Source organism: Rattus norvegicus, chromosome 15 (assembly GCF_036323735.1).
Source record: "Rattus norvegicus strain BN/NHsdMcwi chromosome 15, GRCr8, whole genome shotgun sequence".
Lineage (NCBI taxonomy): Eukaryota > Metazoa > Chordata > Mammalia > Rodentia > Muridae > Rattus > Rattus norvegicus.
The window spans coordinates 105502149-105529689 of NC_086033.1; the positions used below are offsets into that span (position 1 = coordinate 105502149).

At 45.6% G+C, this 27541-nt stretch overlaps 1 protein-coding gene and 1 long non-coding RNA gene across 9 annotated transcripts in view; one reads left to right on the forward strand and one right to left on the reverse strand.

Moving 5' to 3' along the window:
* Positions 1-12287, forward strand: part of Ubac2 (UBA domain containing 2) — a 147660-nt gene extending 135373 nt beyond the window's left edge. For all 6 annotated transcript variants that reach the window (NM_001034937.2, XM_006252509.5, XM_039093541.2 and 3 more), the window contains one exon: positions 11271-12287. In NM_001034937.2, the coding sequence (NP_001030109.2) occupies positions 11271-11378 (108 nt within the window). In that variant the 3' untranslated portion in view covers positions 11379-12287. The remainder of the gene's footprint in view (positions 1-11270) is intronic.
* On the reverse strand, positions 1714-27540 carry LOC108352982 (uncharacterized). Of its 3 annotated transcripts, none has more exons than XR_005494322.2 (3): positions 27113-27540; positions 7203-7320; positions 1714-2559 (listed from the first exon to the last, which is right to left on the reverse strand). It is a non-coding gene; the product is annotated as an uncharacterized LOC108352982 (long non-coding RNA). The 3 variants fall into 3 exon arrangements; XR_005494323.2 differs by lacking the exon at positions 27113-27540 and adding an exon at positions 23103-23178; XR_010058237.1 differs by lacking the exon at positions 27113-27540 and having other exon boundaries at positions 7203-9006.
* Between the last annotated feature and the right edge of the window lies 1 nt (position 27541).

Sequence of the window (27541 nt, forward strand, 5' to 3'; positions counted from 1 at the left end):
GAGGCCAGAAATGGTTGTAAGCCCCAGTGTGCTTACAGTGTGCTGGGAATCAAACTCCAGTTTTCTGTAAAAGCTGTGCACATTCTTAACCACGGAGCCATTTTTCTAACCCTTGACTCATGTAATTTTAAATACATAAAAGCAACAGTGACTTTCGAATTCCAGAAAGAAATAAAAATGTTTTTAAGTTTTCCTACTATTCACATGTAGTTCGGGAATTTTTGTGAGCATTCTACAAGAAAACCCAGTCAATGGGATCTGAATCCCAACTTCCAAAGCCACACCTTCAAAGAAAATGCACAAACATGAAGGGATGCTGTTAAATGTTCGCATGCAGCCACAAGTGCTTCCTCTCCACTGCTTCTCAGACCCTTCCTATCTTCAGGCACCTCAGTGGGCTCGTCTCCCATGGGAGACGGCACCCTGCTCCTTCTTACATTCCCCAAAAGAGACATTGACGGAGGGAGCAAGGGTGCGGCTAGAGCCACACATCGGGGTCTCTAAAGGTGACACCAAGAAGCCAAGTGACAAGATGTCTCCAGTTGCCTTCTCTAGGCAGCTATGCAGAGAAGAGCAGGCGACAGTCTTGGCAGTAAGTCCTGCTCTGTTTCCCAGGATGGTCAGAGAAACACCTGAGAAAAAGTGTACCACACAAGGAAGCACAGGGCTCTGGAGCAGTTCAGGGAGGAAAGAGGCATACATACCTCTAGACAGCCTAGCTCCGTCCTGTTCTAATGAGAACTGTACCCCAAGTCAAGTCCACAGACACTGGCTTGCCTATAGCAGGCAAGCCATAGGGTACATGATATTAAGAAACAGCCCTGTTATAGCAAGACACTTGCTAGGGAGGAGTGGTGACAGCAGCTGCAAACTGAATGGCGGATAGATCAGAGAGGCTCCCCAGAGATGCTCAGAGTGGATCACCATAGCTGCCTGGAGAGGCTCACAATAACCTAGAGAGTGGTGGAAGGGGGAATTGAACTAAGGAAAACATGGTCTTTTTATACATCTATGAGAATTTACCAAAGCATAAATAAAGCCTGTCAAATAATGTAACTTTTGTAACCAAATGTGTCTTAAGAACTGCTTTCTCTTCCCTCTGCCTCCCCCATTTTTTTTATTTTTAATAATTTTTATTTATTCTTTGACAATTTTATAAAAGTACATAAACTATTTGGATCATCCCAGCCCCATCTTCCTTCTCTTACCCTCTCTCCCTCTCGACAAGTCCCTCTCCCACTCTCATGTGTTTTTTGTCGTTCCCCGCCCCACCCCGCCCCACCCAATGATCCACTGAGTTGAGTGAAGGCCGCATGCATAAGCATGGAAGAGGGGTGTTTTCTGGAGCAGGGCCCAGGACTCCTGGCTACACCACTGCAGAAGAATGACCTTCTTCCCTAGCAACCACGAACTGCCAGCAGCAGTCCCTCAGCTAGGGCTTGCCCTGAAATGTTGTGAAGGGGCCATGGCTGTAGTGAGCCATGAGTGCCATGGCCACCACCATCTTTCCTTTGCCAGGTATTTCTGATACCACACTCCTGCTAAAAATTGGCAAATCGGTGCATGGTAAAGGAGCCTGTCACTTTTACTGTCGACCTGAGCACACTCCGTGAGCGTCCTGTGCTGGAAGGAGAGAACTGACTCCCACTAATTGTCCTCTTAACTCCCATGAGTACAACAGGGCACATGCACACAAATAAACAAATAAAATAATCTTGGACCATAAATAAGACTTTAATTGGCAAATAATGAAATGTTAAATTTACTTCTGATTTGTTTATTTGTTTGTAAACCAAAGGGGAGGAGTCAAACTAGATTCTTGTTCCCTTCCTAAAGTTAGAAATCGACCTCTCTGGAGACAGTACACAAATGGCTTACCCATGCTGAAACTGAAAGGGACAAGAGGTGAATTTGTACTCTTTCCCATTCATTTCTGATGTCATTTTAGTCAGCCCAGTTACCTACGGCTTGTCTGGACGGCCCAACCCTAACGATGTTGGAAGAGTTGGCAGGGTGCCTGCCTTTTACCAAGGACCTGTCTCCTACTAAGCCAAGCACAAAGGACCCTGGCAAGATGTAAATAGCAGGGCCCCTTGTTAACCGGGAGGTGAGAGGAGATCAGCTCAGAAGGAAAAGGGTTGCTCTTCCTAAGGGCCCGTCCAGCAGCAGCAGTGGGGGAGGATAGTCCTCAGGACTAACATAATGGAGAGGCAGGGCAGTGCTGGCCCTGCCCATCGCATCCTAGTGTGCATGTGACCTAGCACAGAAGGGCAGCCCAGCTGTGGATAGGGTGGGGCCACCATCCGGTGGACATCTCCATCTATGAGCATCAGAATTCGGGAAGTTAAAAACCCAAAACACCATTTGTTTTTGACGCGTAGCTAAAGGGAAGTTAAAGAAAACCACAGTCTTTGTTGAGCAAACCAAGCAGTTGTCGTTGGAGGTGCTGCTGCGAATCCTTGGGATGAGTGTCTGCCTTTGACGTGTAGCACAGAGGAGGTGAGTCTGGAGTGGAGAACCAAGGCACCATTTTGCTAGCTTCTTGTTGTGAAAGTTAACCTGAGATAGGGAGATGTGTACAGGTCATCAGAGTTACTTTGAAAAGGGCATTTAAAAACAAGGAAAGAACGGTCTCTCTGTGTGTGGGTTTCCTCCCTCGAAATGTGGTCTGTTTTTTGAAGAATACATGGGAGGAAAAAGTACAGTCCACCTACAGTGGCCATGCCTATTTCCATCCGCATTCCCTTCCTCAGCACAGCCAGCCACGAGCTTTCACCATGTCACAGGAGGCTGAGTAAGGCCCCTGACGCCTGTGGTGGGCCGTGATAAAAGGCAGCTGACTGAGTCAGTTGGCTTCCATGGTAGGAGAGGACTGAACACTAGCACAGATGCACACTCAACCCAGGGAAGAAGAAACAGGGAGGCCCCCCTGTGGATTCTGTGATCTCACACCCTCACCTCAACCACAGAACATAACCACTGGACATTCCACTTGGGGAACTTTAGTGACTGAATAGGTAGTTGTGAGAGACTGCAAAGGAGCTGGTGTTGTCCCTGCTACCTGTAACCCCAGAACTCAGGAGGCTGAGGGACAAGGACTGCTGCAAGTTTGAAGCCTGCTTTGACTCTGTCATGAAGCCTTGTCTCATAAATAGATAGACAGACAGAGCAGAGCAAGCAGGACAGCCTTGCTGGACAGTAATCATCCATGGTTGGATTCTAAGCAAAGCTGAGCAAACGGTGGGTTAGAAATTGGACTGGAGGTCTCACTGAGCACTAAGCTGACACTTGTCAGTAGTTTTAGACAGTTCCTTCTGTGGATCAGGAAGAAGGTACCCAGTGGGTGAGGGACAGCCAGGGTGAATGGAAAGGCTTTTTGGGGAACTCTGTGGGGCATTTCATAAGTTTCCCATACAAATTGCTATCGACCTGGCATCTGGTGCATCTCCCTCAGCTTGGAAACTGGTCCATGGCAGCATGTCCTTTAACGAGCTGTGGTGTCTTTCTACATCTATGTTTTATCCATCACTTCCCTAAGGAGCTTACATCACTAAGCCTGACCAGCTCGCCTGCGGTCTGGGCTACTGTGAATGGCAAGCTCCCTTTTTGGTGGGGGGAGATTGACCCAAACATTGGCAAGGTCGTCAACTCTATGGGAAATGAGAGCTGTTGCATTGCCAACCATATCCCTTTACCAAAGCTCCATACAGCAGGTCCAGAAACGACCCACAGACTCTCTGATAGGCCTTTACCAGGACAGTCAGCAGTGAGCCACACTCGTCTTCTCAGCCCTGAAAAATACTTAAGTGTAGAAACCAGCTTGACCAATGGCAGTGGGTGGCTGAGGCACTAGGCTGCTCCCCTTCAGCAATAGAAGACCCTTCGTGAAGACCTGCAAGAGCCTGGTCGGGCTTCAAGCCAGCAGTGGTAGACGTGGTTCTTCACGTCTGAGAAGGAGTGCTCACAGCGATCACACCCAGAACACCCAGAGAGGGCGTCTGTTCTTGTGGCAGACATTGCTTACAGGGCTGCTTGGCAGCCAGTCCAACCCGAGGGCCCCAGTGCGGTCTGTGCCACCTGTTGCCGCAGCAGCCTCTACATGGATCCCATGCACCAGTGCATGTCACCAGGGCAGGGAAAGATCACCAGCGACCAGGTCACAGCTGTGACCAGACATCTCTGCTCGCCTCTGTCAGCTCCGGCTATAACTTACCAGCCCCTGAGACGGCTGCCTGTTGACAGCATATAGACCTGTTCCTGGACAGGTTCAAAATGAAAGTGAGCTACAGTTCTGTGTGAGGTACACAGGGTGGCAGCAAGCATAGGAAGGAGACAGACTGGCTGGAGGCCTTGGAAACATGCCCACACACAACAAAGAGGAAATGGATCCGTCCAACTACTGACCAGCCCAGAGACAGGGCTCCTCAGCCAGAAATAATTGCAGACAGCCACCTTAAGATGTCATTGCTGGGGTTGGGGATTTAGCTCAGTGGTAGAGCGCTTGCCTAGCAAGCGCAAGGCCCTGGGTTTGGTCCCCAGCTCCGAAAAAAAGAAAGAAAAAAAAATGGAATGGGAAATTTAGTATTTTGTTATCTGACAGTGTAAAGCAGGTTAGCACCAGGTGACTTGTAGATGTCAGAAAAAATTTTTCAGTCTGAGGACACCAAAATAACTGTTGACACAAGATGTCATAGAATTTACGCCATGGCTGTGAAGGTGGAACACCAGCCTGTGGAGTGATGAGAGTCCTAAGGTGGCCCAGGTTCTACCTGGGCAAGCTGATTAACCACTGCACACAGCGTTTCCGTGGCCTCAGGGCTCTATCTTTGATCTGGCGTATCTAAACACTGTCATCAGTAATGATTCAAATGAAGTTTGCAGGTTTTCCAAGCATACTTGGGGGAGACACAAGTTTGAGATGATTGACATTTAGAGGTGATTCATTCGAGTTGGCTGGAAAGCAGGCAGAGATGTGTGCCGCCCTTTTACCTGCAAGGTCACTGTAGGATTTAGGAACTCCCCTGAGAGTGACAGGTGAACATTATCAAGTTTGGTCAACCAGTTCACACATCATAGCTCTCTACATAAGTGTATAGACGTGCATATCCATGGTGCAAATGTAGCACACACACGGACCAGCACACACCCTTGGAGTTGAACACTGCTTTGGGTACTGTTTTCAGATGACACAAACTGAGAAAGGATTGGGGTCCCGAGCACTGGATCCTGAGACACGGTGTTCCAGGTTAATGTGAAATTCCAGTACACGCTCATGTATTAAAACTTCAGTACCTAGCTAGTGGCACTCTTTGTAGGTTCTAGAAACCTTAGGAAGTGGAATCTAATTGGAAAGAGCAGGTCACTGGGAGAGTGGGACCTACAGTGTCTTGTCTCTGAGGGAGAACAGGCCTTTGGGTGTCTTGTCCCTGATCCCTCCTGGTGTCATCCTCTGTCTCCTGCTGCCACACAGCACCACCATGATGTTCTGTCCAAGCACATGTGGGTAAAACAACCATGGGCTGAACCTTTTAAGCCATGAACCAAAATCAACCTCTCATTCTCTAAGCTGTTTCTGTTGGGTGATCTGGCCTCAGTTATAGAAAGCTAGCTAACTGGATACTAAAAATAGTGTCATTGCTGTGACTAAGTCCTAAGTGTATGGAGCTGATTTATGGGAAAAGTTTAAAGAATGAGATAGAGAAAGCTTCATGTTTTGTAAATAGAGCTCTCAGGGGTGATTCTGGGGAAGAACAAAAGGTCAGAATGCCAGTAGGTGTGCAGTGAAGGCCAAGCTGTGAAGTCACTGTTGGAAATAGGGCCAGAGGGAATTTGTTACATTTTCGAAAAGAATTTGTGTGCATTTTTCCCAGTCCTGGGATGTTGGGGCTAAGTTTAAAAGTAACTAGATAATTTGGTGGGGAAATTTCAGTGTAGCTTGGCGCCCAAGCTGAAGCACTGTCTTTGTTGCCTGCTTTTGACAATATATTTTCAGTGAGAGTTGGGAGCACAAAGCTGAGCAGAAGGATTTGAAAACTCTCCAGTCGGGCCTCAAATGTAATGTAGAAAGTTGTAGACTTAAAGGGTGTGGTTGATAAAGTAACCAGTGGCATTTCCAAAGCAGCTGAGCACTTGTTACTGGGACAGCAGAAAACATGTCCTAAGAGCATGTGTGTTCTTCAGGTGAGACAGAGAGAGAGAGAGAGAGAGAGAGAGAGAGAGAGAGAGAGAGAGAGAGAGAGAGAGAGTGTTATAACACACATGAATTATGTAGAAAGGAGAATTTATTAATAGGCTGTGGTCCAGCTAAGCCAACAGTGACTGTCTACCAACAGAAGGTCTAAGAATGTAGTAGTTGCTTAGTCTACAAGGCTGGATGTCTCAGTGAAGACCAGTATAGACAGGAATACCGAAGAAGTAAAGAAAGAGGCTGTAGTGCCAGTGAAGAGTAGATTTGCTGCAAGTCTTGTTCTCAAACAAGTAGGCAAAGAGAGTGAGCTCCTTCCCTCCCTCCATGTTCTTTATGTGGGCTACCAGCAAAAGGTGTGGTTCAGATCAAAGGTGGATCTTCCCACTTCCCATTATTTCATTAAGAAAAGACCCTCACAGGTGTGCCTAGCTATCTGGGTTTCAGTTAATTCTAGACGTAGTAAAGTTGCCAGTCAAGAGTATTCATCACAGAAACTGACCAGACCCAACCCACAGCTGTGTAGAATGTAAAATTGTACACTCATTTGGAAGACTTACCCTTGAAAACAGTCTCAAGGGATGCCTGAGAAGATAGCTCCCAGGTTCAGCCACTCAGCACTCAGGCACTGATGCCATGGCCCATGGAGGTCCAGCTGCTGCTTGAGTGAGCACCAGAGCTTGGCATTGTCCCTGTGAAGCTGCTTTACAGGCATGCAGGGTCTAGAAGGGTCAGACTCACTCAAGTTTCTCCCCTTATTTCCAAAGAACATCTGGGAGGTCAAGTGATGTGGCTAAGTCACAGTGTTATCACCTGAGCAGGTAGTGTTTTCAGCAATGCCAGGGACAGGGAACTTACATCATCCATGCTAGGCAAGCACTTTACCCACTGAGACGTGTCCCTAGCCAGAAGAGTGAAATGTTCTAGCTTGAATACAAAATGTCCACCACAGTCTTCAGTGTTAAAGCCTAGCTAGCAGTACTGGGATGTTCTGTAAACCTTGGGAGGTGAGACTTACCTGGAGGATGTAGGTCCATAGGGCCAGGTTCCTGCGATGCCCAGTCTCTGATGCTGAACTGTCCTTTTCTGTTTCTTTTCTGCCATGATATGAGCTGCTCTGCTCCACAACGCTGTCCCTACCATGGTGGGCCAAAGTAAACCTTTTTAAATTGTTCTCTCAGGAAACAGATCTGTAGGACCCCAGGAACTAGTCTGGGACCCTTCTAACCAAAGACAAATGAGCCTGTGCCTAAAACTCATATGGGTGAGGAAGAGTCAGCAGCAAAGGGAAGAGCCCCCCCACACACACACACACACTCAGAGATCCCCAGAGAGAATGAGAGAGAGAGAGAGAGAGAGAGAGAGAGAGAGAGAGAGAGAGAGATGACAGAGCCAAGGGGAGCTGCAGACCCAGGGAGATGGGAGCCAGCAGAGAGGGGGTGAAGAGAAATAAGGGAGCCAAGTGCCTCACAGAGCTGCTTACATGAGCAGCCCTCCTGTCCTGCAGCCACTTTCAATTAGTAAAATGCCAGGAAGGTAAAGAAAGCTAAAAGATGGCCTTGCAGTCCTCATACCAGGAGCTGAGCTGTATCTAGATGAGCTCAGGGGGACCAGCCTACCATAGCGCCAATCTTTATAGAATCAACTCTTGTGTGTCATTCAGACCACAGCTACAGTGAGAAATGCAGTCTGTGCATATGTCTTGGGAAACGTCAGTGATCTAAAATCCCACTCATCCCCACTGTGTGCTCCCGATCAGAACGGTACACAAGCTGTAGGTAAACCAATCAATAAATATTTTTGTAATTTGCTATGAGTTTTTTCTGTTTGTTTTTGAGACAGAGGGATGGAGTCTTAGATAGCCTAGGCTAGCTTTGAATTCCCTGTTATAGGAGCTAGACTTGAATTACTGCCTCTGTTTCCCAAGTGCTGTAATTCTTGGGAAAGCAGGTTATTGCTGGAGCCTCCCAGCCTGGAGCAGGTTGAACCAAAACACAAGAGTAGGACCCTGGTGTGGCTTTAAAGACGGAGGTTCTTCAGATGTTCTGCCTCTCTAACAGTACTGAATGCTGATGAAAACTTCTAAAAAGTCCCAAAAACTTTCCTGCTCATTCTGAGGGTTAAAAGCCCCTGGCTTGGGTGATTAACCACCTGCAGCCCAACAGTAAGGGGTTAAGTAAAGGATTAATTGCTGGAGCCTTTTCCCCTTTGTCCAGATGCCTCTCCCTTGTCACGCTAGCTGGAAGTTGGGAGCAATAAACTTCTGTTGAACCAGGAGAAGAGAATCATGCTCACGGAAGGAAAACCCTTTACCATAAACAAATATGCATAAACTCACATGAATTCATATACGCCCATGGACATTTACACATTTCTATTCATACCAGTTGGGTCCAGCTTGCATGCATTCTCACAATTACACACACACGTGCGGGCACACACACAGAGCTCCAATCTTTATTTCATAGAGAAAGAAAAATATTCTACCCTTTTATTGCTAAATGAATTAAACCCAAGTCTGTAAGAAGAAAGCTTATTCTCTTTAGTAAAACTAAGCCTGCCTTGCTATTAAAAAAAAAAAAGACCTGTTCTGTCCCATGGTGAGGAGAAGCTGCCTGCATTCTCCCCATCTTGCTCTCTCCTCCTCTGATGCTACAATAATGTTTACTCCCTATGGCTTTTTCTCCCAGTGCTATGCCTTTATTTCTAAGTTCTTCTTGAGTTCTGTTCTGTCTAAAAAGTTCTCTTGTGTCCTGACTAAAAAATTATTCTCGGTTCTGTTCTAAAAATTTCTATTCAGATCTGACTAAAAAGTGTTCTATCTAAAAAAAAGTTCGCCTCAGCCAGGTTCTGACTCTTCTCTTTCTCTTTAGCACTTATCCATCATTCAGAATACATAATCACATGGTAAAAAGTTCGTCACACGTTCACACATAAAATCAAGTCATAGATTGAAATAGACGTTTACAACAGGGAATGTTTGCATGCATATCCATTAGGAGTAATCATCTCAGTAAACATCCATCGCCTGTCACAACTCCACAGGTTCATAGAGAGTTAAGGATCACAACTAAGTTATTAATGAAGTTTTGTATAGATAAACTCAGTCAGTACTTTATTTTCTGTCCTAGCACCTATAATAAATCATTAGTTCCCTTTTTATGGCCTTTGGTTAATGGTTTTCCAGCCTCTTGAATGTGCTCTGAGTAGTATAAGTCTGATTACTACCTGAGAAACAATTAATACTTGACACTAAAGACTGGCAGAGTTCTCATTGCAGTTTTGATTATCAGAGGGAACTTAATAGTAGTCCCACTATAAAAGAGCCAAGGTAATACTGATAAAATTTTAGGAATTCTTATAGGATCATCATCAGGAATTAAGAAGTTATCTATCTGTCTATATAACATCACTACAAGACAGGACATCTTCATAGATCTGCTCAAAAGGGTGTACTAATACCTACTGAATGTCATATATGTTTAATAATAACAGGAAAAGCATATCAATCACAATACTCTCTCCTAAAATGATTTCCTCCTGGGCCTTGCCTATAGGGGAAAATCTGTCCTGGATTATTTTAATCTGAGGCTGACCATCTCAGGAAGATCATCTGCTAGCTATTAGCTTGTCCTATAGTGGCTCCTGACAGATTGTGGATAAGTTTGGGCAACACTACTTGTCTCTGCATTGGAGACTGCCTGGGGACAAAGTACAGGAAGCCTTTGTATTCATACAACCAAGATCTTTGGTCTATACAAGCCTGGTGCTTCTTGCCTCCCCCACCCCACCCCCGCCCCATGGCTTTAGGTCACCTGCATTTCTCTGTTACTGTTCCTGCCTCAGCCCGCCTTGCAGATGGCTGTTACAACCTATAGAAGCCCCAGGCTTCAAGCAGGACTTAGCACATGCTGCCTTTGGGGAGAGACCAGTGTGCCGAGGCAGGAAAATGTCCATGCCAACAACAGTCCATTGTGACAGTCAGAGCCGTGGCATCTGGGATAAGATGCTAGTTGTGTGCTTGTTGGCCTGTATGTTCACACCTGATTGTCCCAACTCCTCCCTCCAGGATCCCATGTGACACAGAGTGTGGCCACTGATGAGCTCAGGCTGTTGACTCTGGTGAATGCCAGAGTCTCAGCTTGGTGGCCCCAGTGCATCAAGGCCTCTGAGGCCCCACTTCCTGTTCTGTTTCATGTAATGGCTAATGTTAGTCATTAGCATGATTGAATTAAGAGACACTTAGGGCATTAATAGGGCCTCTCTGAGCATGTCTTCAAGCATGTTTCCAGAGAGGCCTAACTGAGGAGGGATATCCACTTCAGTATAAGCAGCAGCCTCCAATGGCTGGGTCCCCAGACTGAACAAAAAAGAAAACAGGAAAAAGCCAACAGACTCCAGCATTGTCTGCTAGTCCTGAGAGGTGCGGAGTCCTAGCCACACAATTCCACTGTTGACTGTGACCTCCTTAACCTCTCCCATAAGTCACTTTCTATCATAGCACCTAGAAATGTAACTCACAGTGAGGATCACATGCGATTCCTAGTTTTATATAGAAAGCACTGGAAAGGTTTACCATTAGTCACCTTTGTTGTTTTGGGGAAGTGGATTTTTGTTGGGTTTTTTTTTTTTTCCAGAGAGACAGAAAGGAAGGAGAGAGGAGTCAGCCAGAGGACAACCTCAACTATCATCCTTGTAATATAGTCCTCTGTACCTGCCATTTTTACATGGTGCTGGAGGCTCAAACCCAGGCCCTTGCTTGCAAGACAAATGGCTTATTAGTTGAGCCTTGTCTCTCCCTCTTCTTTGTTTTATTTGTTTTTTGAGATAGGGTCTCGCGTAGTCCAGGCTAGATTCAAAGTCCCTCTGTAGCCCAGGATAACCTTAGCTCCTGGTGCTCTTGCCTCCACCTTCCGGTTGCTGGGATTATAGGCTTGTGCCACCAGGTCTAGACTGAGTAATCATTTAACCACAGATCTGACTTGGTTTGAGAAGCTTCGAGCTTCTGCACAAAGCCATGTAAAGCCATGTGCAGCTAAGGGTTCGCTTTGTGTTGCTGAGCCTTCATCCTCTGCTCTCTCTGCAGGTCGCCCGCCTCATGGAGATGGGATTTTCCAGAGGGGACGCCTTGGAGGCGCTGAGGGCCTCCAACAATGACCTCAATGTGGCCACCAACTTCCTGCTGCAGCACTGACATTTGGCTGCTGAAAGACAGTGCTGCGTCCTGCCACCACATCAGCCTGAGGACCAAACAGACTCCAGCACAGGCGTTCTCAAGGGGAGACAGTGGTTCCCACCTTACACTGTCCTTAATCCAAGGTGGTTGCCGTGTAGTATCAAATAAGTTTGCCATTAAATTAGCATGTATTTTCTATCTTTATTTTTTTACTGGGCATTTCTCAGGTTGGAGAACCGTCATTCGTACATGTTCAAATGCACGACGGTCACAGGCTTTGGTGGCAGTTGTATAGCACTGCAGAGAGACAACTGTCCTGAAGCTCAGGTGCAGTCTGCTTGTCCTCACCTCAGTGAAGGCTCACTGGCAGTGTCCTTGAGGCCTCAGTGACAAAGGAAGCCGGAGATTAGCTCCCTCCAGCCTAGGGATTCTGTCCCAACTCCTGATTTCGGTAAAAATAATCTAGTGCCGATGTGCAGTTCTGGAAAGCCCTCATGATACCTCCCTGGGGTTATTTAGCTCAGAATGCATTACGGTGGCCACTCGGGCTAAGGAGAGAATTGGAGTGAAGAAGTTGCTTTAGAGACTAGCAGGGCTGAGCAGAGAGCAGGCGCTGGCCATCATGGCTCAGTCCCAGCCCACCCAACCCACAGGCCCTTACACACACCACTTCTGGCAGCACACCCTCCCTGGCCCCATCCTTGCCCCTTGTGGTGGGTGAGGCAGTGCCCACTGTGCAGACAGTCAGGGAGGTACAGGCAGGAGGCAGCCCCCTGTGAGCAAGAACAGTTGTAGGAATTGATGATGTCCCATAAGCAAACTGCACCAGTGTGTTCTGCAGGTCTGTTCTGCAAAATGAGCAGCAATGTGTCAAATTGATGCAAATGTAGGTGTGTGATCCTTACAATAAAGTTTTTATGTGTTTTATTTTTCAGTAGTTTTTATGATACTTCTCTAAAAAAACTTTAGGCAGTTCTACCAAAATGAAAATGAACCCAGACTACTTCTCAAGAACGCCAAGGCCTGCACAGTGAGCATCCCCTTCTGTTCCTGCAGTGTGGTCTCCATGAGCAGGGAGGGCTGCCTGGGGCCCTGATGGTCAGAACAGGGTTCGAGCCGCTCTGCAAGCTCAGTGTGAGCACAGTGGCCAGCTTCCTTCACTGACCAGGGCCAAGCGATACTGCCCCTGGAGGTAGGAGTAAAAAGTGAGACACTCCAAGATCTACCCAGCACTACTGTATGGACTCCATGTCAGAGACTGGGTTCAAGAGGGCAAGGATTCCCTGTAAGTTTGATTGCTTGATGGGGTCTAGACAAGCTTCAAGGCTGGGCCGTGGACTCTGTGCAGATGCTAACAGATTAGCCTTGGTTTGCAGACCAGCAGATCCAAACCAAAATGGGAAAAGAGTGGAGAAAAGTTATCCATAGTGAATGAATTCATCCTCTGTGACTGTATTAGTGCTTGTTGCTGTTCACAAAACACCTGTCAAAAAAACAGCTGAAGACTTTACTCCAACTCTCACTGTGTGGAGTGGAAGCGGCTCCAGCTCACAGTGAGAGGAATGGGGAAGTGTGGCTACAGGAGCATGAAGTGACTGGTCAAGGTGTCTGCCGTCAGGTGAATAGTGGTGTTCAGCTCATGGAACGGTGCAGCCTACATTATCAGTTGAAACACTAAAAGGTACACCAAGAGGTGTTTCCATGATTCTAAATCCACAAAGCCAACAATGGAAATTAGCTGTCACCACACCTAAGGAACCCTGTCCCTAAGGTCCCGCTGACTCAGACAGCATAGGATCAGCAAACAGCATCGTGAGGCAAACTGAACACAAAACTGTCAGCATACCCCAGTGGCATTGAGAGTGCCTTCTAAGTCCCTGTGGCATTGAGAGTGCCTTCTAAGTCCCTGTGGCATTGAGAGTGCCTTCTAAGTCCCTGTGGCATTGAGAGTGCCTTCTAAGTCCCTGGGTTATGTGCTTACAGTTCTTAGATTGAATGGAAGTATCTAAAACCACACACATTCCATTATTTTTGATTCAGGCTCCCTAACACATGCAGTGTTTTACAAGAGGGTGGACCTAGGATGTTGGGCTAACGTTGAACCCAGAGCAAAACTTTAGTTCTGAAACTGGAATCTTTTTTTGGGGGGGGGGGGGGAGACAGGTGGTCACATGACTATGGAAGTCCTTAGTATAGCTGTGTCTAGCAGAGAGCCAGTCCCGGTGGCTAGATTTTTTTTTTTATACCCCTGCTTCTTAGTGATAGGAATCAAGGCAGAGAAGGATAGAGGCTGGTCTGGGCTACAGGGTCCCATATCTAGGGAAAATGCCCCCTAGATACAGAATGTCAGCTTGGAAAGTGGCAGATGGAGCTGGAGGATGGGCGTAGCTTCCCAGCACTAGGAGCTCTGCAGGAGGCTGGAGCCAGCAGAGGGCAGTCCCTGTTGGGGAGTTAGAGAGATCTGAGGGCCAAAGGAAAGACACAAGCAAGGCAGGACAGCATGGTGACAGCAGGTAGGTTCCTGAGAGCAAGAGCTGGGATGTGGGGAAAGCCAGGAAATTGTGGCTGAAGAATAGGCTTACTCCAGAACTGGAAAGAAGAGTGGATATGGCCCAGCCTTAAGATTGGGGCCCAGGAGTTCCCTGCATCCAAATCCCGTGGGGAAGAGAGCTGAACCCTCAGAAATGCAGACACTCCTGAGAAATCAGAGGAGACTACCCTTTGCCCACATTCCCAAACCAAGAGGGAATCGCCTAGTGCCAGCTGTGCCCCCTGGGTGCAAGGACCTAGGAGCAATCGGGGCAGGAACTTCCTGGTTCCTGCCCATGCCAAGAGCTCAAAGACAGTCACCAGGAGCACCCACACACCTGAGAGCAGAGGTAAGACCCACTTTTCTGCTCCAAGTGACCTGACTGGTGGACTCAGGACACACAGAGGCAGAAGTCCTCTGGGACAGGGTGCTTCCTGTGCCCGGAACTGAACGGATACCATCCCACAGTTCCCTACACCCAAATCCCGTGGGGAAGAGAGCTGAACATCCAGAAGTGCAAACCATCCTAAGACCGCAGGACAGACTGCCACTTCTGCCTGCCTCCGCCCACATTCCTGGTCCAAGAGGAAACTGCATGGTGCCTCTGGACACAGGATATAGGAACAGTCAGCTGCCGGTACCTGCAGTTCTGGTCTGCGCCCGGAACTGAACTGAACTGAACTGAACTGAACCGGTCAAACAACTCGCTGCACCCAAATCCCGTGGAGGAGAGAACTGGGCCCTCAGAAGTGCAGACACTCCTGAGGAGGAATCAGAGGAGATCACCCTCTGCCCACATTCCCGACCCAAGAGGGGATCGTCTAGTGCCAGCTGTGCCCCCTGGGTGCAAGGACCTAAGAGCAGTCAGGGGCAGGACACATCTGATTTCTACCTGTGCCAAGAGCTGAAAGACAGTCTCCAACAACACCTACACACCTGAGAGCAGAGCACCTGTTCCCAGAAACTGCTGAAAGAAAATAAGCCACCGTCAGAAACAGCAAGACAAGCGAACACCAGAGTCAGCCCGATGGCCAGAGGTAAACGCAAGAACCTAAGCAGCAGAAACCAAGACTACTTGGCATCATCAGAGCCCAGTTTTCCTACCAAAATAAATACTGGATATCCAAACGCACCAGAAAAGCAAGATTTAGATTTAAAAATCACAGTTTATGATAATGATGGATGACTTTAAGAAGGACATAAATAACTCCCTTAAAGAAATACAGGTCAACACAAGTAAACAAGTAGAAGCCCTTACAGAGGAAACACAAAAATCCCTGAAAGAATTACAGGAAAACACAACCAAACAGGTGAGGGAATTGAACAAAACCATCCAGGATTTAAAAATGGAAATAGAAACAATAAAGAAAGCACAAAGGGAGACAACCTTGGAGATAGAAAATCTAAGAGATCAGGAGCCATAGATACAAGCATCACCAACAGAATACAAGAGATAGAAGAGAGAATCTCAGGTGTAGAAGATACCATAGAAAGCATTGGCACAACTGTCAAAGATAATGTAAAACACAAAAAGATCCTAGCCCAAAACATCCACAAAATCCAGGACACAATGAGAAGATCAAATTTAAGTATAATAGGTATAGGGCTGGAGAGATGGCTCAGCGGTTAAGAGCACTGACTGCTCTCCCAGAGGTCCTGAGTTCAATTCCCAGCAACCACATGGTGGCTCACAACCATCTATAACAGATTCTGGTGTATCTGAAGACAGCTACAATGTACTCATATATACTAAATAAATAAAGTATTTTTTTAAAAAAAAAAGTATAATAGGTATAGGAGAGAGTGAAGACTCCCAACTCCCAAAGGGCCAGTAAATTTATTCAACAAAATTATAGAAGAAAACTTCCCTAAGCTAAAGAAAGAGATGCCCATAAACAGACAAGAAGCCTACAGAACTGCAAAAGAGAAATTCCTCCCGTCACATAATAGTCAAAATGCACAAAACAAAAAAAGAATATTAAAAGCAGTAAGGGAAAAAGGTCAAGTGACATATAGAGGCAGACCTATAAGAACTACACCAGACTTATCACAAGAAACTATGAAAGCCAGAAGATCCTGGACAGATGTCATACAGACCCTAAGAGAACACAAATGCCAAAACCGGCTACTATATCCAGCAAAACTCTCAATTAACATAGATGAAGAAACCAAGATATTCCATGACAAAATCAAATTTACACAATATCTTTCTACAAATCCAGCCCTATAAAGGATAATAGATGGAAAACTCCAGCACAAGGAGAGAAACTATGCCGTATAAAAAACAAGAATGTAATCTTGCAATGAAACCAAAAGAGAGACACACAAACATAATTCCATCTCTACCAACAAAAATAGCAGGAAGCAACAATCATTATTCCTTAATAACTCTCAACATCAATGGACTCAATTCCCTAATAAAAAGACATAGACTAACAGAATGGAAACATAAAGAGGACCCAGCATTTTTCTGCATCCAAGAAACACACCTCAGAGACAAAGACAGACACTACCTCAGAGTAAAAGGCTGGAAAACAACTTTCCAAGCAAATGGTCTGAAGAAACAAGCTGAAGTTGCCATTCTAATAGCAAATAAAATTGACTTTCAACCAAAATCATCAAAAAAGACAAGAAAGGACACTTCATATTCATCAAAGAAAAAAAATCCACCAAGATGAACTCTCAATCCTAAATATCTATGCTCCAAATGCAAGGGCACCTACATTCATGAAAGAAATCTTACTAAAGCTCAAGCACACATTGCACCTCACACGATAATAGTAGGAGACTTCAACACCCCACTCTCATCAATGGACAGGTCATGGAAACAGAAACTAAACAGAGACATAGAGAAACTAACAAGTTATGAACCAAATGTATTTAGCAGATATTTATAGAACATTCCATCCTAAAACAAAAGGATACACCTTCTTCTCAGCACCTCATAGTACCTTCTCCAAAATTGACCATATAATTGGTCACAAAACAGGTCTCGGGGTTGGGGATTTGGCTCAGTGGTAGAGCGCTCGCCTAGGAAGCGCAAGGCCCTGGGTTCGGTCCCCAGCTCCGAAAAAAAGAAATAAAAAAAAAAAACAAAAAACAAAAACAGGCCTCAACAGATACAGGAATAGTAATAGAAATAATCCCATGCACCCTATCAGATCGCCACGAACTAAGACTGGTCTTCAATAACAACAGTAATGACAGAAAGCCCACATGTACATGGAGGTTGAACAATGCTCTACTCAATGACAACTTGGTCAAGGAAAAAATAAAAAAGAAATTAAAGACTTCTTAGAATTTAATGAAAATGAAGATACAACCTTATGGGACATAATGAAAGCAGTGCTAAGAGGAAAACTCATAGCTCTGAGTACCTGCAAAAAAAGAGAGAGAGAGAGAGAGAGAGAGAGAGAGAGAGAATATGTCAGCAGCTTAACAGCACACCTAAAAGCTCTAGAACAAAGCGAAACAAGCCCAAGACGAGTAGAAGGCAGGAAATAATCAAACTCAGGGCTGAAATCAACCAAGTAAAAACAAAAAGGACTATACAAAGAATCAACAAAACCAGGAGCTGGTTCTTGGAGAAAATCAACAAGTAGATAAACCCAGAATTCTATCATACCTTCATAGAAGACATACCAATACTGTCCAAACTATTCCACAAAATAGAAACAAGAGCACTACTAAATTCCTTCTATGAAGCCACTATTACTCTTATACCTAAACCACACAAAGACCCATCAACGAAAGAACTGCAGACCAATTTCCCTTACGAATATCAACGCAAAAATACTCAATAAAATTCTTGCAAACTGAATCCAAGAACACATCAAAATGATCATCTGTCATGATCAAGTAGGCTTCATACCAGGGATGGTTCAATATATGGAAATCCATCAACGTAATCCACTATATAAACAACCTCAAAGATAAAAACCACATCATCGTTTTATTAGATGCTGAGAAAGCATTTGACAAAATTCAACACCCCTTTATGATAAACGTTCTGGAATGATCAGGAGTTCAAGGCCCATACCTAAACATAGTAAAAGCAATATAGAGCAAACCAGTAGCTAACAGCAAACTAAATGGAGAGAAACTTGAAGCAATCCCACTAAAATCAGGGACTAGACAACCTAGGCTGCCCACTCTCTCCCTACTTATTCAATATAGTACTTGAAGTCCTAGCCAGAGCAGTCAGACAATGAAAGGAGGTCAAAGGGATACAAATTGGAAGGGAAGAAGTCAAAATATCACTATTTACAGATGATATGATATGATAGTATATTTAAGTGACCCCAAAAGTTCCGCCAGAGAACTACTAAACCTGATAAACAACGTCAGCAAAGTGTCTGGGTATAGAATTAACTCAAACAAATCAGTAGCCTTCCTCTACTCAAAGGATAAACAGACTGAGAAAGAAATTAGGAAAATGACACCCTGCACAATAGTCCCAAACAATATAAAATATCTTGGTGTGACTTTAACCAAGCAAGTGAAAGATCTGTATAACAAGAATTTCAAGTCTCTGAAGAAAGAAATTAAAGATCTCAGAAGATGGAAAGATCTCCCATGCTCGTGAATTCCAGGATTAATATAGTAAAAATGGCCATTTTGCCAAAAGCAATCTACAGATTCAATGCTATCCCCATCAAAATTCCTACTCAATTCTTTATAGAGATAGAGCAATTTGCAGATCCATTTGGAATAACAAAAAACCCAGGATAGCGAAAACTATATTCAACAATAAAAGAACTTCTGGGGGAATCACCATCCCTGACCTCAAGTAGTATTACAGAGCAGTCGTCATAAAAACTGTATGGTATTGGTACAGAGGCAAGCAGATAGATTGGTGGAACAGAATTGAAGACCCAGAAATGAACTCAAACACCTATGGTCATTTGATCTTTGACAAAGGAGCTAAAACCATCCAATGGAAAAAAGATAGCATTTTCAACAAATGTGCTGGTTCAACTGGAGGTCAGCATGTAGAAGAATGCAAATTGATTTATTCTTATCACCCCATACAAAGCTTAAGTCCAAGTGGATGAAGGACCTCCACATCAAACCAGACACACTCAGACTAATAGGAAAAAAAAAGTGGGGAAGAGTATCGAACACACGGGCACTGGGGAAATTTTCCTGAGCAAAACATCAGTAACTTATACTCTAAGATCAAGAATCAACAAATGGGATCTCTTAAAGCTGCAAAGCTTCTGTAAGGCAAAGGACACTGTCATTAGGACACAACAGCAACCAACAGATTGGGGAAAGATCTTTACCAGTCCTGTATTTGATAGAGGGCTAATAGCTAAAATACCCAAAGAATACACGAAGTTAGACTCCAGAGAGCCAAATAACCCTATTAAAAATGGGGTACAGAGCTAAACAAAAAATTATCAGCTGAGGAATGCCGAATGGCTGAGAAGCACCTAAAGAAATGTTCAACATCCTTAGTCATCAGGGAAATGCAAATCAAAACAACCCTAAGATTCCACCTCACACCAATCAGAATGACTGAGAAAAAACTCAGGTGACAGCAGATGCTGGCAAGGATGTGGAGAAAGAGGAACTCTCCTCCTTTGTTGGTGGGATTGCAGACTGGTACAACCACTCTGGAAATCAGTCTGGAGGTTCCTCAGAATATTGGACATTGAACTACCTGAGGACCCAGCTATACCTCTTCTGGGCATATACCCAAAAGATGCCCCAACATATAAAAAAGACACATGCTCCACTATGTTCATAGCAGCCTTATTCATAATAGCCAGAAGCTGGAAAGAACCCAGATGCCCTTCAACAGAGGAATGGATTAAAAAACTGTGGTACATCTACACAATGGAGTACTACTCAGCAATCAAAAACAATAATTTCATGAAATTCATAGGCAAATGGATGGAACTAGAAAATATCATCCTGAGTGAGGTAACCCAATCACAGAAAAACGCACTTGGTATGCACTCATTGATAAGTGGCTATTAGCCCAAAAGCTCGAATTACCCAAGATGTAATCCACAGACCACATGAAACTCAAGAAGGATGACCAAAATTCGGATGCTTCCACTCCTTCTTAAAAGGGGGAACAAAAATATCCATAGGAGGGGATATGGAGGCAAAGTTTAGAGGAGGGACTGAAGGAATGGCCATTCAGAGCTGCCCCACATGTGGCCCATATATCTACAACCACCAAAACTAGATAAGATTGATGAAGCTAAAAAGTGCATGCTGACAGGAACCAGATATAGATCTCTCCTGAGAGACACATCCAGAGCATGTCAAATACAGAGGTGAATGCTAGCAGCAAACCACTGAACTGAGAACAGGACCCCCTTGGGGGAATTAGAAGAAGGATTGAAAGAGCTGAAGGGGCTTGCAACCCCATATGAACAACAATGCCAACCAACCAGAGCTCCCAGGGACTAAACCACTACCCAAAGACTATACATGGACAGACCCAGGGCTCCAACTGCATATGTAGCAGAGAATAGCCTTGTTGGGGCACCAGTGGAAGGGCAAGCCCTTGGTCCTACCAAGGTTGGACCCCCAGTGCAGGGTAATGTAGTGGGGGAGGGCAGTAAGGGGGAGTAAATAAGGGGGAATACCCATATTGGGGAGGGAGAGGGGAAAGGAGGGTTATGGACAGGAAACCGGGAAAGGCAATAATATTTGAAATGTAAATAAAGAAATATATCCAATTAAAAAAAAAAAGAGCAGGGCCCATAACAGGTGAGAAGAGAAACATGGAGGAAAGTGTTCACCAGGGAGACCAGGAAGGATCCCCCTGCCTCCAGAGGTACTTACTATTAGCAAAATTATCCTCCCCACCCATCACCACCACTCTTTGGAAAGATTTTCCTATATTAGAAGCTCTCACAACTCTGTCTGAATTTATATTTAGTTTGTAGAAGTATATACTTCATATGTCTTTAAAAATCCCATTCCTTTAGTTATTGGTAAACTAATGGTGGGTATTTTATTTTGGCTTGTTTGTATCAAGTAGCCCAGGCTAGCCTCGGATTTACTATACAGCAAAGGATGACCTTGAACTTCCGATGTCTTGCCTCCACCTCCTTAGTGATTGGGTTACAGTTTGTGCACCATCACATTCTACAGAATGTACACAGAGCTCTGTGTACACTGGGGAAGCTCTCTCCCAACTGAACTGCTTCCCGAAGCCCTGAGTCATCCTGTTTTCCTTTTGTAACCCAAACTGACCTTGAAATCTCAGCAATTCTTCTGCTTCAGCCTCTTTAGTGTCAGGCTGAGGGGTGAGCATCCAATCTATACCACAATGCACCACTGAGATGCAGCTGGGCTTTCATTAGCAAAATCTGAGGACTAAATGGAGCCATCTGGAGGCTAATCCTTCTCGTTTCCCACACCATCCTACCACCCTCAATCTCTTCTAGCTCTACACTCCTGTTCTGATGGCAGTGTTGCCAACACATTCAACTCAGTTCTTAGGGAAAGCACTCTCCTTCCCCTCTCCTTTTTCAGCTCCCGGAATCAGGCACATACCAGCACACATGCAAAGCAAGCTGCATTACCCACCTTCTTCATTCGTTATTCATCAATTTTCCCAATAACAAAATTATTTCATTTCAAAGCCTTGGGCACGTGTGAGTCCGTGAGGCTTGGGCACAGTCCCAAGCCATCTCTTGGTGAGACCTGACATACAGAGAGCCAGCTGCCTGGAAGCTCAGAAGCCGCAGGCCACTATCAGGCCTCAGTTCTCTATATTGCCAAGTGAAGCCACTTGAGAGAATTCCCACGGGAGCTACAGTGGCCAAGAATGTGGAAAAGTTGCCCAGGCTGAGACAGCCAGGAGAGACGTCTCCAGTGAGAGTTGTTCACTAGCTCTGAGTGTCAACGCTGCTCCCAGCTCCTACCACTGCACATGCTAAGAGGCCAGGAAAGAGGGTATAAGATGTTTGATCATAGCAACTGAACAGGACAGTATCCAGGGCCATACTCCCTGCTGGGTCTTCCTTCCTTCTCTGGGTTTAGTGTTTAACACTGTGTGGCACCTAGTCCCACCATTAGCCCCTGTCTGTATTCCTAGATGGGAGTTTCCCTAGAGGGATACAGTAACTGACTACATAGGTGACTCTGGCCAGGTCACCCACACAGCATCAAAAAGAAAGCCATCGAAGAGACAGAAAGCTGGACGAACAGCTTCATGGAGAAACTGATCTCTGACACACGGCTCTCGCACTCACAGTTCACCTAGTTCTCGAGCTGAGAGGAATGTCGAAGATCATGTTGGCTAATGTCCTTGTCATACAGGTGAAGGCTACATCCAAAGCCACCAGTGACTGCTGAGGGTACCTTGACTCCATCGTTTGATCACAGCTCCCACACATTCAAGTGTAACAAGATTAGGAGGTATGGCCTGTTGGAGGAAGTGTGTCACTGGGGGTGGGTGGGCTTTGAGGTTTCAAAAGCCTGTGCCAGACTCAGTCTGTCTACATGTGCGTTCTCTCTCTCTCTCTCTCTCTCTCTCTCTCTCTCTCTCTCTCTCTCTCTCTCTCCCCTCCATCTCCTCTCTCCCTCCCCCACACTCTGTCTGTGTATCAGGATGTAGCTCTCAACTACTTCTGCACCAATCTTGCCATGCCTGTGACCATGCTCCCCACCATGATGATAAGGGACTTAAACCTCTGAAACTGTAAGCAAGCCTCCAATTAAATGTTTTCTTTTTCTAGAGTTGCTTTGGTCATGGTGTCTCTCCACAGCAACAGAACAGTGACTAAGACACCTACCCATCCACAAGCTCCTTCCTCTCCCCTCTATTTTACATGTTCGATTTTGAAAGGCGTGTCTCACAGGCAAGGGCTCCTTTGTGCCTTGTCCATCACACTCAGCCTGCTCACTGACTCCATCCCTATTGCTGTGAACCACAGCGGTTTCTCTGTAGATCAGGCATGCGGACCTCCATGGTGGGAGGTGGGGGATGTTAGGTGTGTGCGTGGGGCATCACAACAGCTTCCTGTGGCCTCTGCAGAAGCAATATAATCACTGAAAGGGCAGTCTCCTTTGCCGCTTTCAGGGGTTACCACCAAGGTCTTAGTGGGGCTTTTGTGATGTTGTCAACAAGCCCAATAAACTCCCTGGTTCACCAGGCTAGACTTGGGTGGAGTGGTCACTCACTCGGTGACTCTGGTCCTGTCACTCGGTGTCCTTGATGGAGTTCGTGGAGGTTTGCTCACCTTTGTCCCGGTAAGAGTTAGAAGAAAACCAGGGTTTCCTGCACTTCTGCCGCAGAACTTTCACCAATGTGCCGCCTATCCAGAGAAGTCATATTAGCATGCATGTGGGTGCACTCAGCATGTGTATACACACACATACACACACGTGCACATACACACATGTGCACAAACACATACACATACACGTGCACACACGTGTACACACATTCACACATGCACACGTGCACACACACATACATTCACACATGCACATGTGCGCGCGCGCACACACACACACACACCTTCCCAGAGGGCTCACCATTCCATAGGGCCAGCCACTTTATATTGTCTACCCCATTTCAGAGCCACCAGAGACAACACAGTATGTGTCAGGGTCTAGTTACTGCACGCATCATGGGCCTCGGACATTTAAAAATGCAATTTGGGGGGCTGGAGAGATATCTCCATGGTTAAGAGCATTCACTGATCCTGCAGAGGCTGTAGGTTTGGTTCCCAGGCCCACATAGTAGTTCACAACTCTATAACTCCAATTCCAGGGGGTCCTATTCTTCTTCGACTTCCTTGGGCATTAGGTATGCACACAGTGCACATTCACGCATGCAAGCAAACCACTCATTCACATAATCAAATCTTTTAAAATTAAAATTAATTAGTTACAAAAATAAAACACACTTTTCCAGGCTCACATAGACGGGGAAGAACAGAGGCACCTACCCACATCTTGGAGCATGGAACCGACATGCTACCTTAATACAAATGACCAGAGAGCTTGACAGCTAGAAGACCATCCACATGGTCTTTAGGTTCCAGCTTCTAGAAATATGGAAAAGTAAGTGTCTGATGTCTTATACCACCCAGTTCATGGGGCTTCATGTAGCAGCTGCAGGAGACTTACAGAGTGGGAACCACAGTCAGAGGCCACCAAGGTCTTGCAGGAGCCCTGGGCCTGCTACACTGTCTCTTAGCAACTGCTTCTAGAGGCTGGGCAAGGATGGGATACAAAGCCTGGACTCTGGCAGCCTAGCAGGCCACCTATCCCAACACACTACTTAAACAGACAGTGAAGTGATTGATTCGTTGAGGTCACATTGGGGAAGGGGACAGAAGAAGGGGGTCTGGTGACCTTGAAAAAGATTCTTGGAAGCTGCTTTAAAAAAAAAAAAGACTCTTTGCTTAAACCTGCAACGCAGTATGGAGGCCTGGCACCTCTGCCTTTGTCAGTGTGTCTGTCTCCTTTACTTGATCACCTCTGCAGAAGGACAAGCTAATCTCTGGAGGAGAGCGTGTCTAATATCTCCCTTCAAAGCTGAAGTCATGGGACTGAGTCATCTTGTTCTGAGCGAACTGGCAGAAGTATAGTTGGACACGTTTGTCCTTTTAAAACATCAGGATTCATTGGGTTATGCTAAATTCACTAGCTCTTTCAGTCACCTTGGAATCTAAGGAAACAAGGCTGCTGGCCAGATACCCCATCCCCACCGCAGATAAGGGCAGTTTTCCACAGTGGTCACACTGGAGCAGAAGTGATCATTTAGAGGGCAAGCTACCCGGCAGGGCTAGAGTTAAGGTGCTGATGGGCAGGATCACAATCTCTTCGGAACTGTTTGATTATGTATCCTTTCCCTCACTGCTGGAGGTCTTCTTTCTTGTTGGTTCTTCTTGAAGCAGAGGAGGGGAGGGGGAAGAGCGTATGCAGAGGGTAAGACTTTGTAAGATAGGGTGCGGGGGTTGCTGTATAATAAAAGTTTACTTATCCAAGTTACTATGCTACTGCAGCAAACCTGCCCTCTGCGTTCCTCTGAGGCCAGAAATTGCAGTCTCTGGCACTTAGCACCTCTTCCTAAAACAGCAAAGGATTAACTACATAGCCTCTGTCCTATCTCAACAGGAACTGCTGGGCTCTAACTTTCGGCCTGCTTAGTCAGAAGTTGCAGGAAGAAAAGGGAACACTTAGAAAAGTGATTATAATGTTTGTTACTAAGTTGTAAAAAGTCTTCTTATGAAAGCCAGCTGAGGGGAAAAGCAGAAAGATCCTAAGGAGAAGGGAAAAAAGGTTCTAACAGGGAAAAAGAAGCTCCTCCTCTCTGCCCTCACTACTTAAACATCTTTCATAATACATGATCACATGTTACAAAGTTTATTGCAGGTTCATACAAAAAAATCAAATCATAAATTAGAATAGAAGTTTACAACAGTGAATGTTTGCATGCATATCCATCAGGAGTAATTATCTGGCTAACCATCCATCACCTGTCACAGCTCCACAGGTTCCCTGAAGGATTAGAACCATAACTAAGTTATTAGTGAAGTTTTGTATAAGTAAACCCAGTCAATATTTTATCCTCTGTCCTAGCACCTATAATAAATCATTAGTTCCCCTTTTATGACCTTTGGTTAATTGTTTTACAACCTCTTGGAATGTGCTTTGAGTAGGAGAAAGTCTGGTTACCATCTAAGAGCAATTAATTGGTGACACTTGGGAAGACTGGCAGAGTTCTCACTGCAGTTTTGACTAACAGAAAAAGACTTAATAGCATTTCCACTATAAAAGAGCTTAATAATCACGTTATAATTTTAGGAATTCTTTTTTTTTTTTTGTTCTTTTTTTTGGAGCTGGGGCCCGAACCCAGGGCCTTGCGCTTCTTAGGCAAGCGCTCTACCGCTGAGCTAAATCCCCAACCCCAGGAATTCTTATAGGGTCATAACAAGACTTAAGAAGTCATCTATTTGTCTATATAGCATCAGTATAAGACAGTACATCTTTGTAGATCTGCATAGATCTGCTCCAAAGGGATGTGCTTTTACTTAATGATTGTTACATATGTTTAATAATAACAGGAAAGGCCTTTTAATAGCAGGAATCTTTCCTAAAATGAATCCCTTACAGCCTTGCTTAATAAGAGCAAACCAGTCACAGATTATATGATAATCCGAGGCTGGCCATCTCAGAATGATCACCTGCTAGTTATTAGCTTGTCCCGTTATGGCTCCTGACACCTCTCCTGCCCAAATTCATCCTCTATTTGGACCTGAAGCACATGTCAGTACCCCAAAGACAGACACACACCCCCCTCATGATATCTGTCTGATTGCTCTCAGTATGTGCCCAGATTCCTCACCTCCATGTTTGAGAACCTTTGCCCACCTTCAGCAGGAATCCTATCAGGGTGAAGTAGAAAGAACTCCCTCCTCCATGTTTCGATTCTAGTAAGTTCCTTCTACATCCCTGCTCTTTGCTAATAGACCTCCACCTGACCGTGGTGTGTTAGAACAGAGTCTGCCTCCATTGGAGCAAGGACTGTGGTTACAGCTTAGTGGTATAGCACTTGCCTAGCATGTGCAAAGCTATGTTCAATCTTGACAGTGTAAAAGAAATCTGAGGCAAAGCCCCATTTCTCCTATTACAACAGTTCCTGCCTAAAACCTGCCTTCTCACTCTACTCTTTATCTCTGGCTTTGTTTAAAAACGCTTGCACACACACACCCACAAACACAAATGCATTTGCTCACCCTTCACAACCCAACCCTGCTTCCAGATAGAAAACAGGATCCCAGGGGTATACAGTCTGACTCCAGTCCTCAACAAAAGAAAGACTCTTGGTGGTAAACCTGTCTACAGAGCATATCAGTGCCTACCCTGGGGGTTGCCAGCTGTGACGAGGAGGGTGGCTCTTTTTCCTCTACCCTTCCTTCCCTGAATAATTCATTCTCAAACCACACTGAGTTTCAGTACAGAGTGTGGGGAGAAGGCTTGAGCAGGCCTGGTGTGGGAAGGGGAACTGTTCAAAAGCCAAGTTCAGTTCAGGAGTGTCTAAGCCACAAATCCGTTCACTGGCCACTGTCGGGAATCAACCTAATCGCACACAGGCACACAGAATGCTCTCTCAGGGCCACTGGATAACTTGTTTCCATTTCTTGACTTGGTTTGGGCTCATCTTGGTTGAGCACACTTCTCAAGTGCCTGGTCCCCCCCTTTTTGTTTTTTCCTATGGTTCTGCCTCAAGACTTACCACTTCTTGTTCACTTCCTCAGCCTGACATCCTGAGCCCCTCTCACTGTCCACAGACTTCTTCCCTGGAGGTCTTGCTACGAGTCCCCGCCTCCGAAGCCTCCCACTTGTGCAGAACTTGTGCCCCTCTTTGCTTGTCTGACCCTGGATTGGAACTCACTGGACTCCTATGCAGCTTCTCCAACAGACAGAGTCTGGGGGACAGTCTTAGGCGTGAAACACTGCTGGAATACACAAAAGAGTCACACCCAGGAAGAGCTGCCTCAACAGCTGTGGGTCTAGGGAAGTTGGCCTTGGTTGAATAGCCACAGAGATCCAAAGCAAGAGCCACTAAGCCACCAAGCTTGTGGGACCTTAAACCTCAGGTGGGGGGTCCACCTCTCAATTGGGGCCTTCTGCTCTTGGGCTTCTTGATGTTGGTACGAACCTC